We start from the raw sequence: 11,698 nt of genomic DNA, 5'->3' as shown, positions 1-11,698 counted from the left end.
AAAAAGCCATAATGAAAGATTAAATAAGCAGCCGTGTTTTAGATCATGCATCGCAAAGAAACACTCCACCAATATTACTCCACTAACAGCGCCTGGACACAGACAGAGAGACACCAGATGGTATCAATACTGAATGTGTTCAGTGTGGATGATGTACAGAGCATGTGATTTAACAGGAGAAGGGTGAAGTGGATGTGTGATAGCAGATGATTCACTGTTTTAGCAACAGAAAAGAGCTGAGGTAATGCCAGTACACAGGATGATAATTTTCTTTTAATCTCCTGTTCTTTTCTGGAGTGAACTTTTCTTTTGTGCACAGGAGGCCATTTGACCCATCAAGCCTGTGCTGGTTCTGGCTCATCAACTGGAGCTCCATGTCTGAACAAATTTCTTGCCCTGCTCCTGTAACATTCAATTTTATTTCTTTCTAAATACTTATTCATTGATTTATATAGAATTTAATGGCCCAGCTGCTCTATGCTGGTACAAAAGCAAAATCGGAAATAAAAACAGAAAGTGCTGTAAATACTCAGCAATCAGGCAGCATCTGTAGCAAGAGAAACAGAGTTAACATTCCAGGTAGTGACCATTTATCAGCAGCTGGTGCTTTTGCTCCATGTAAGCCTCCCCCTGCCTTATTTCATCTATCGTTTTAGCATGACCTTCTCTTCCTTTTTCCCTCATGTGTTTATCTAGATTCCCCTTAAATGCATCAATGCTATTCACCTCAAGCACTCCATGTGTACGTCATTTCCACATTCAATTCTATTTAAAATGATGTTATGGTCACCGCCTCAATAGCTACTTGTGACTGTAGCCTGTGGGTCATACACAGCTCAAAAGAAGAAAGAAGCTTTAGCTGGCTGAACCGAATGCACCAGCATTGGAAAATGGGGAGGAAAACTGTACCAATGCACTTTCCGAAACAGCCCAACAGTTTGTGGAAGCTCCAAAGCGAAAGAGAGAGAGAGCTATATGCTAAAATAAAATGTTGCACAACTAAATGGATAGTCCAAAAGGCCACATAAAAGTGTTACTTAACGAATGTCAGTGATGCACTGTGGACCAATCCAGATGTGGAGAGCACAGATTGGTCCACAGTGCATCACGGACACTAGTTAAGTAACACTTTCATATGGCCTTTTGGGTTATCCATTCAGTTTTGCAACATTTTATTTTAGCATATAGCTCTCTCTCGCTTTCGCTTTGGAGCTCCCAGAAAGGAAGTAGTGGGTAGGTGACTCCAAGCGTGGGTTTGAAAACCATGTAGATTGTCGAAATAAGGTAACTCTCAGGGAGATGAAAAATTGCTCAGGTTCATGTACATTAAAACATACAAAATAGGAGCAGAAGTAGGCCATTCAGCCCCTTGAGCCTGTGCCATCATTCAATAAGATCAAGACTGATCTGTTTGTGTTTCGAGTTCTACATTCCCATCTACCCCTGATAACTTTTGATTCCCTTGCATAAAAATAATCTATCTACCTCTTCCTTAAAAAAATTCACTGACGCCACTTCCAATGCCTTCTGAGGCAGAGAGTTCCAAAGTTGCACAACCCTCTGAGAGAAAAAAATGCAACATTCCAAAACACTCTTGATATCCGTGTTGCTAAAAACTGTTCATTGTCCCAGGTTGTGAGGTTATAAAGATGGTGAAACTGTCAGAGTTAGCCATCGTTACAACTGTGAAACTAACAGCAACTTCTCGCATCTGCGCATGCCCAGTTAAACGTGGCAATCAGAAGTTGCTGTCTGTGATTCACTGCCTCCAGAGAGTGCACTACTGAGGTCCTCATCAATGGAAATCTTTAGAAATCACATGAATTGATGTGAAGTTCTACTTTTTACACACTAATCCCACAGTAAAACCCCCCCAAAAAATATTGGTCCTCATTGAATGAGGTGTAACTGGGTTTTTAACAATGTAACTAGTCATAATTAGTGATGAACAACCTCTCTGGCCCTGAAAAACTAATTTTACATTTGTGGAATGCCAAATTTCTCCATTATGATAAAAATTGCATAGATTTTTAATATAATAAACATCATTTTAAAATATATTTAAAAATTATATTTCAGCTTCTATCTTAATCCCATGTGAATGTCCAAATTTTTATTGCTCTCTTTATAAAATGATTAAAAAATGGAGGATAATCGGTTCATTTTACTTCCCAGTGTGCTGGCTGTGAGAATTCTTCAATGTGATTGATTGCTTAGCTTGCTTGATGGCATCTTTATTGCTGAATATGAGAGATCTGCTATAATTAGTGCCAGAATCAAATCAATGTTGGGAATGATGAAACCAATGCCATAGAGATCGCCAGATCTTTGTGGCAGCTTTCGGTGGATGACGTCACCACCACTGACCGCAAATTCCAAGCTATTATTATGTGTACTTATGAAAGCCTTTATGCCTCAAATTCTGTGGCAAACAATCACGATGAATGAGAGAAGTCATCTTTCTAATCAATGCAGGTCGAGATCAGGTATTGAAGTAGGTTTTTAATATAAACAACACAGGCCCTGGTTCTGTTCAAGGACAACGGTCATTGCAAATACTGTTAAGAAAACATTTGTTACTATTAAATTTTAGGACAACTTTACGGGGACCAAGAGAAACCAATGTCCATTTTTGCAAGGCAGCAGCAATGCTGCCAATATATGACACCAATTTTACAAACGCAAAATACACAGGAAAAATAATCGTAGAAGTGACCTTCTATCCCCTTCCACCCACCCCACTCCCCCAGAAACAATTTCATTGTCCTGTATTTGTTAAGAAAATCATCAGCTGTAACAAAATACCAACAGAACACACTGAATGCCCAAAGTGCATAAATAGACAGACATGACCTGGAATTACCCCCAGTGGAGAAATCATTTTACAATTTGAATGCTTTAAAAAATATAAGCAATCTTAGACCCACTTTCTCTTCACCTCCCCACCCAACCCCCAACCTACAACCTAAATGGCACCAAACACACTCGGTCCTGCAGGAATACCTGCTTTAAATGTTGCCCCTTAAAAATTATTCTTTTAAAAATTTAATAAAATAGAAAGCAATGGTCAGTAGTATTGACATGCAGACATTACTTAATGTCATGTTTTTCCAGACAATTCCCTTTCTACCCCCTAAAAGATTTGATTTTCTACCATCAGAGGACATGAAAATATTTGCCTGATTCTTTGGTGCTTGACTTATTTCCTCGTGGGTGAATTATAAAATTCCCATGGTACAAAACGAACGTAGAAACACCTTTTTTTTTTGTTTTTTTTTGAGGGGGTTGGGGGGCGGGGGAGGCTCCAGACTCACTCCTAGGATGCAGATCCAATGGAATCGGAATGAAAAGTCACATAGCCCGAAGAAGCAGAAGGCGAGCTTAAAAAACTGTTTGTGCTCCCTTTGCTTTCCACTTTGGTGAGTTTTTCCTGATTGTCCCAAGAGACACATAGATCTGTCCGACAGTTCCTGGAGGCTTCCTCCTTAATGCTGGGGTTGACACTTGCGGCCAGGTTGCCATGAGCCTGAATGCAGGTCTCTGCGTTCTTTTGAGCTGTGGTAGGGTCACTGGGAAAAATATTCGGCAAGTATTCCTTGGGCCTAGTGACCCCTGTGAAGATGCATTCCTTGCCCTCCGATAACCGACGGAGAACATGAGGCTCCCTCTCAAAATTGGTTAGCGGAAAATAGGAAAACGCGACTGAATATTGTTCATATTTTTCTGGGATTAGGGATATGGAAGATGATCTCAGCGGGGTCTTCATTGGACTAGGGAGTGGAGATTCGTCGATGTAATTTATTATTTCATCACGGCTGAAACATTTTAAGTCATCAGCAAAATATTCCTCCCTGGGCTGCTGCTTTAGAGATATGATGCTATCCACAGACTTCCTTCTTTTATGGAAAGAAGCACATTCATCGTGTTGGGAGAGCAGGCTGCTTCGCCTCCTCTCATGCCTGGGGGAGCTGTAGTGCAGTATTCCTGTGATGTCCTCTGAAGACCCCCATCTGTGAAGATATGAAGGGATTGGGTTTGTTGCCCACATATCTGACTCATCATGAGAGTAGCGTCTGGTTGGAGGAACCTAAGAGACACAAAAAAAATTAAACAGTCTGAAGTAATCTTAATGTCCTCTCCCATTTAATTGACTGGCTTGGTAAACTCTACCACTTGCTCCTATATAATTTACAGCCGAGTCAACAGAGAGCCAACCCTAACTATACCACTCTCCCACACCCAATTGGCAACAGTCCATCTGATAGACAAAGCTAGACCTGCCACTCTCTTCCATAATTTCCAGGGAAGCCATATGATAGTGCAAGTCATCCACCTAATCTTCACTCTTTCCATTTGCAGGTTGTTAGGTTGAGATGACATGGGATGTAAGGGGACCATTGCACTTATATTACAATTGTGCCACCAAGAGCCTTGGCTATCTCTGATGCCAGGCATGTAGTATAAAATGCAGCATTAGGCTGAATCAATGTAGCACAGGGTGTTAGGTGACAAAAATACAAACAGTTAAATACCAGAGTATGAGTGTTCTTCCTTAATTGTCATACTATTGCCTTTTTCCAATATGCAATACATCTGAGAAAGTATGTATCATGCTGATTATAACACACTACTTTGAATATCAACTACAATGAGGTAATTTCTCTTGCTCCTGGGTGCCTATTTTATTTTTCAATACTTAGATCCTATCAGCCTGCAAACCCATTAGGCTACTTATAGCTGCCAGTACATTATATTGTGACATATTATGAGAAGAAAATGAGCAGAAATCAACATACCATAGACAGAAAATAGACTACACAGCAGCAGAAGCAGACAAATTTGATACTGAGCCAAAGAAGATATGAGAACAGGTCACTAAAGAAGGTAGGTTTTAAGAGAATGTTAAAGAAAGAGAGAAGGTGGTAAAGTTTAAGGGAGAGAATTCTAGAACTTAAGGTTTAGACAGCTGGCCTCTGGAGCAAAAGGATTGGGGGATGTGTGAGAGACCAGAGTTGGAAGAATGCAGAGACTGAATATCAATAATGATTGCATTTTAAAAAGAAATAATTGTTATTAAGCACTTTGGGGTATCCTCATGATATGATAAGCGGCCATAACAAGTTCTTCAACTTGTATGTGCTACTTAAAAGGGTTGGGCCCAAAAATCAGAGGGGAGGGCTTAATATAGCATCTTTCAAAACCTCAGACATCCCTTAAAGCTTTACAGCCAATGAATCACTTGTGAAGCAGAGTCACTGTTGTAATGTAGGAAACACAGCAGCCATTTTGTACATAGCAAGAACCCATAAACTGCAATTTGACAATGACAAATTATATATTTTAGTGATCTTGGTTGATACTGGGAATAACTCCCCTGCTCTTCTTCAATATAGTGCCCTGGGATCTATTGCATCCATCGGAGAGGACAGACAGCACCTTGATTTAATATCTCATCCAAAAGGAAGCATCTTTGACACTGCAGCACTCCCTCAGTACTGCATTGAAGTGGCAATCTGGATTTTGTGTTCAAGTCCCTGGAGTGGGACTTAAAACCACAACCTTCTGATTCAGAGGCCACTGCTAACACAAGATGGGGTTGGGCCAGGGGGTATGCTGCATATATCCTATCTCACATCAAACCCTGTTCACTCATCACCCTCATACTCGCTGACCGACATTGACTTCTGATGCAGCAATGCTTCAATTTTAAAATTCTCATCCTTGTTTTCAAATTCCTCCATGGCTTGTACATCACTATTTCTGTGACCTCCTCCAGCTCCACAATCCTCCTAGTTCTCTCTGCTCAGTGAAAACAAGTACTTTGAAAACATCCTTGAAAATCTGAAGTCAGGAGCTCAGAAAAGTCAGAGGAAACCATGGGGGCAAAGGGATCAAGATATGTCGGAACCTTTGTGTTAAAATCTCTCAACAGCCTCACCTGTCTCTATTTCTGAAACCTTCTCCATCCCTACAACTCTCCCAGATCTCTGGGCTCCTCCAATTCTAGCCTCTTGTGCATCCCTAACTTTCATCCCTCCACCATTGGCGAACAAGTCTTCAGGGTGGAATTCCCTCCCTAAAGCTCTCCACCGCTTCCTCACAACACTCCTTAAAACCTACCTCATTCACCAAGCTTTTGGTTGCCTGTCCTAATATCTTCTTTTGTGGCTCAGTGTCAAATTTTGTTCGATACCGTTCCTGTTAAGTGTCTTAAGATGTTTTACTATGCCTAAGGGACTATATAAATGCGACATCTCAATGCTGTTGTTGAGATGATAAGCTTTCAGGCGATTCACTATAGAACTGAGCTACACAGACCAGAATGGTTCCGGCTTCAAACCCTAGTCTGTACAATGTCAGTGATCTCAGCTGTCGGAGCAATACTATTGGCCAAAGCACCATCAAGGAAGGGTCACTAACCAGTCACCTTTATTGAAGTGTGGATTTCTCAAGTCTCCACAATAATGGCCTCAATGTGAAGCCCAACCCTTGGTCAAAATAGTCAATACTCACTGTCACAATGTAAAATGTGAATAATGGACATTTGGGCACAATGCCAGACTGCAGGTACAGTAAGTAATTAGAAAGACAATGGTATGCTAACCTTTATTGCAAGGAAGTTGGATTGTTAGTGTAAGGATGTGTTGCAGCAATTGTATAAGGCCCTCTTGAGAGCACACATGGGGTACAATGTACAGTTTTGGTCTCCTCTCCTAAGGAAGGATATACTTGCTAGAAGTGTTTTTTCTCTCCATTTATACATTCATGGAATGTGGGTGTTGATGGCAAGGCCAGCTTTATTGCCCTTGAAAAGATGGTGGGAGCTGTCTTTTTGAACTGCTGCAATCATTGTGGTCTAGCTACACTCTCAGTACGGTTAGGTAGGGAGTTCCAGGATTATCACCCAGTGACAGTGAAGGAACGTTGATTTGGTTCCAAGTCAGGATGGTGTGTGGCTTGGAGGGGAACTTGCAGATAGTGATGTTACCTTGCACCTGCTGCCCTTATCATTCTACGCGGTAGATGTGGGTTTGGAAGATGCTGTCGAAGAAGTACAGTGCATCATGTATATGGTACATACTACTGTGGAGGGAGTGAATATTTAAGGCAATGAATGGGGTGCTGATCAAGCAGGCTGCTTTGTCCTAGAAAATGTCAAACTTCTTGAACGTTGTTGGAGCTACACTCATCCAGGCAAGTGGGGAGAATTCCATCACACTCCTAACTTGTGCCTTGTAAATGCTGGCGAGGCTTTGGAGAGTCGGGAGGTGAGTTATTTGCCACAAAATACCCAGCTTCTGACCTACTGTTGTAGCTAAAGTATTTATGAGGCTGGTCCAGTTAATGGTGACTCCCAGCATGTTAATGGTGAAGAATGCAGTGATGGTAATGCCATTGAACGTCAAGGGGAGGTGGTTAGACTATCTCTTGTTTGAAATAGTCATTGCCTGGCACTTGTGGCACAAATGTTACTTGCCACTTGTCAACCCAAGCCTGAATGTTGTCTAAGTCTTGCTGCATGTGGGCGTGGACTCCTTCATTATCTAAGGAACCTTGAATGGTACTGAACACTGTACAATCATCAACAAAAATCCCCACTTCTGAACTTATGATGGAGGCAAGGTCATTGATGAAGTAGCTGAAGATGGTTGAACCTAGGACACCGACCTGAGGAAGCCCTGCACTGATGTCCTGGGGCTGAGGTGATTGGCCTCCAATCATCACAACTATTTTCCTTTGTGCTAGTATGACTTCGACTAGTGAAGAGTTTCCCCAATTTCCATTGACTTCAATTTTACTAGGTCCCCTTGATGCCACACTTGGACAAATGCTGCCTTGATGTCAAGGGCAGTCAGTCTCATCTCGCCTCTGGAATTCAGACCTTTTGTCCATTTTTTTGGACCAAGGCTGTAATGAGGTCTGGAGCTGAGCAGTCTAGGTGGAAGCCAAACTGGGCATCTGTGAGCAGAGGTGCAAGTGTGGCTTCATAACACTGTTGATGACATTACTTTCCTGAGGATGGGGATAGACTGATGGGGTGCAAATTGACTAGACTGGATTTATCCTGACTTCTGTGGACAGGATGTACCTGGGCAATTTTCCACATTGTCTTGTAGATGCCGGTGTTGTAGCTATACTGGAACAGCAGAGGTGTGGTTATTTCTAAAGCACAAGCCTTCAGCATCACAGCTGGGATGTTGTCAGGGCCCATGACCTTTGTTGTATCCAATGTACTCAGCCATTCCTTAATAACATGTGGTGTGAATTGAATAAGCTGAAAACTGCCATCTGTGATGGTAGATCCTCAAGGGAAGGCTGAGATGGTTCATTTACTCAGCACCTCTGACTGAAAATGGTTGCAAATGATTCAGCCTCGTCTTTTGCACTGACATGCTGGGCTCCACCATTGTTGAGGATGGAGATACTTATGGAGCCTCCTCCTCCCACTAGTTGTTTAATTTTTCACCACCGTTCACAACTGGATGTTCCAGGACCGTAGAGCTTTGATCTGATCTATTGGCTGTAGAATCGGTTAGCTCTGTCTATAGTTTGCTGTTTCTACTATTTAACATGCCTGTAGTCCCGTATTGTAGCTTCACCAGGTTAGCACCTCATTTTCAGATATGCCTGATGCTGCTCCTGGCATACTCTCCTATACTCCTCATTGAACCCTGTCTTGATAGTAATGGTAAAGAGAGGGATATGCTGGACCACAAAGTTACAGTTTTTAGTGGCGATGGCGATGTGAGGGGTATGGGGGTGCACTTGATGATTCCTGGGATCAGGAGGCTACCTATGAGGTGAGATTGAGTAGAATCAGCTGATATACTATGGCGTTTAGAAGGATGAAAGGTGATCTCATTGGAATGTACAAAATTCTTAGACTTCTTGATAGGTGCTGAGAGGGTGATCCCCTTGGCTGGAGAGAGTAAAATTAGGGTGTTCGTTTCAGGATAGGTGATCAGTTATTTTAGGGCTGAAGCGAATAGAAATTTCTTTACCCAGAAGGTTAGAATTCTCTACATGAGTTGTGGATACTCAGGACTGGATTTTTGCAGAGTCAGACCTGTAAAAGAAAAAAATTGTTTGGGGGACCCAGATGTGGAAGTCCTGCTCAATTTACAACATCCAATTTTTGCTGGTAGGGGAAAAGGTTTGGAGTTCAAACAGACCTCATTTTGGCTGTTGTAAAGGCCTTAGCGCAAAGTAGGGGAGTCAGGAATTGATGGAGTAGATGTAAACCCTCAAAGGATTGAAAATTTCTGTATAACTGTTAAGGTCTTAAGTTTTTTAAATGCCCTGCTCCTTAAACTTCAAAAAAAAACAGGCCACAGCTATCAGAGAGTTAGAAAGAGCTCTGCTGGGTTGCTTCAATTGTCAGGCCATCTGGTAAAAGTTAAGAAAACAGTGAAGCATCTGGTGGTGCAGTTTCAACAGAGCTCTTTTTTGATATTTCCCCGAGTGCTATCATTATGCCATAATGAATGCTTGACTGAGTTTCAAAAGCTACAGTTAGATTGACAGTTTAAAGAGTCTATTAAATGATTATCTGTCTTTGACGTGGGGTCTGAAGAGAAGTTTGTTTTTATAATTTGATTTATAAGCTTGAGATTTAAAAGCTTTGAATGGGTTCTCTCAATGTGAATTTTTTCCACTATCAAGTATGCAGGAGTGAGAGCTGTGTTAGATTGTTAGGAATTTACTTTTCTCATCTCCACAAGGCTCTTGAGGTCTCTCCATGGTGGATACTGGGTGAGTGGCTATGGAGTGTATGAGGGGCCATAGGGGATGAATGCAGGCATGAGTTGGCTTGGAGGGCATTTCCCACAAGAAAGTTACATTTTAAAATTATTTTTGACTGAAAAACAAAGCAAATGTGTTCCATGGGTTATAGGCTAAATAGTTTTCTGGTATCTGATTGATAACAAGCAAAATATTCACAGGGAGTATGTTTTTTTTTAACCAATTCAGGAACAGTTTTTAGAATGCTTATAGCATTCTTGTTATATTTGGAGTTCAGCACCGATTACTTTGCGTACGTTAGATTATTGAGTTAATCAATTTTCAGATCCATCAGATAGAAGAGGAAATTGCTTCAACTGGATGGTGCAGGTTAGGAAACAAACAGAGTTTTGGATGAGTTAAGGTTTCTGGAGTGTGGAAGATAAGAGGCCAGCCAGGAGAGTACTGCAATAGTCAAGTCTGGCAGTGACAAATGCACGAACGTGAGGGCAAGATTTTTGAGAAGGTGGGGCTCCTCACCCTGCCACTCGAATGCGTCCACACCGCTCATGGCTGCCCCACAGCCATTTAACACTCCGAGGGGCGTTAGCTGATTGGAGGCAGGACTTCCACCCTCACTTGGACAGAAGTCCCACCTCAGAGAGCTGCCAGCCAATCAGATGCAGCCCCAACAACAGCCAGAACTTTGATCACAAGTAGTCCCCAGATTCTAAGTCCAGTATCACGTCAGTGCTGGGGGTCTTACGGTGGGGAAGGGAGGGGAGGCCCACTGGTGATGGGGTGAGGGGTCTTGAGGAGGCCAGGCGGAAGGGCAAATCCGCAGGTGAAAGACCTTGGAGGGGATGCCAGATGTGGAAAGAGGGCCCCGAGGGAGGCACCACCACCTTCCTGCCCGAGGTACAAGGCTTGCCAGGCTTGCCCCCAGCTCCCTAACTCCTCCCGCCAGCCTTACAATTGAGGCTGGACAGAAGCGGCCTTTAAATTGGCCATTTAAGGGCCTCACTTGGGGAGAGAGCAGGTAGGTTGCCCTAGCCCTTGCCTGCCTTCCCCCTAACCCCAATAAAATTGCGAACAGGTCGGAGGTGGGTGGGGTGGGGGGGGATGGCGCAGGTAGGACACCCGGGGAGTTTTGCAGGCAGCCCCTCCTGCAAACCCCTGGCGGGAGACCATACAATTCTGCCCAGAGTTTCAGCTACAGATCAACGAATGCAATAGCGGAGATGGGCCAACATTAGGGCAGTGGGAGCAGGCTATCTTTGTGATGGAGAGAATGTGTGATTGAAGCAGAGATCAGGTTCAAATTAGTGGCAAGTCAGCACCTTCCCTGTGAAACATGCCCGTTTATTGCAGTGTCTGCAAGAACAATGCAATCCATTACTCAAAATAAATCAGCACAACAGAATCACTGGACATAATGCTATCAACATGAAAGAGATAGGCAAACAATAATTATAATATACAGAGGATGAAATAAACCAGCTGAGAGAGAGAGATGATCAACAAAGCTTCCTTTCCTGCAGAATGTTCATTTTCATAGAGGGTATATAATAACTATTTATAACAAATGATATGACATTAAAACTAGTGATTCTTGTAAATAATCTTTGTATGTGTGCTGGCCGCTTGTGGTAGAATACTTGACTTTAAAGCACAGATTATCTTACGAACAAAACCACTCGAGAGAAATCAAGAAGAAATACTGTAATATATTCCATCTCTTCATTAACACACAAGTTGAGGGTTAGGAATCTCAGTATAACAAATTTGTCTATATTTTCCAGATCTTCTTGACTCAACCAAGTGCTCTTGGTTTATTTGTTGACTGCTGTAGTGTTCACATGTACTGTTGTGAGCTGCTCTGGCAATGTCTTCCTTTTGTCAGTCCGTGAGTCTCGATGTATTTCAGATTGGAGATAGGGCCGGCCGTTTGCAGGGACAGAGGGGTTAAGGCAGG

At 42.5% G+C, this 11,698-nt stretch overlaps 1 protein-coding gene across 1 annotated transcript in view; it reads right to left on the bottom strand.

Annotated features, from left to right (window-relative positions):
• Positions 1-2,489: 2,489 nt before the first annotated feature.
• The window catches only part of gpr153 (G protein-coupled receptor 153), a 97,507-nt gene continuing 88,298 nt past the window's right edge, over positions 2,490-11,698 (bottom strand). Inside the window, exon 7 of the mRNA XM_078557885.1 lies at positions 2,490-4,087. Coding sequence (XP_078414011.1) covers positions 3,317-4,087 — 771 coding nt within the window. The 3' untranslated portion in view covers positions 2,490-3,316. The remainder of the gene's footprint in view (positions 4,088-11,698) is intronic.

Source organism: Cetorhinus maximus, chromosome 15 (assembly GCF_964194155.1).
Source record: "Cetorhinus maximus chromosome 15, sCetMax3.hap1.1, whole genome shotgun sequence".
Taxonomy (NCBI): Eukaryota; Metazoa; Chordata; class Chondrichthyes; order Lamniformes; family Cetorhinidae; genus Cetorhinus; species Cetorhinus maximus.
Note: the sequence above shows the minus strand (reverse complement) of the source record. Positions and strands in the feature narration are given on the sequence as shown.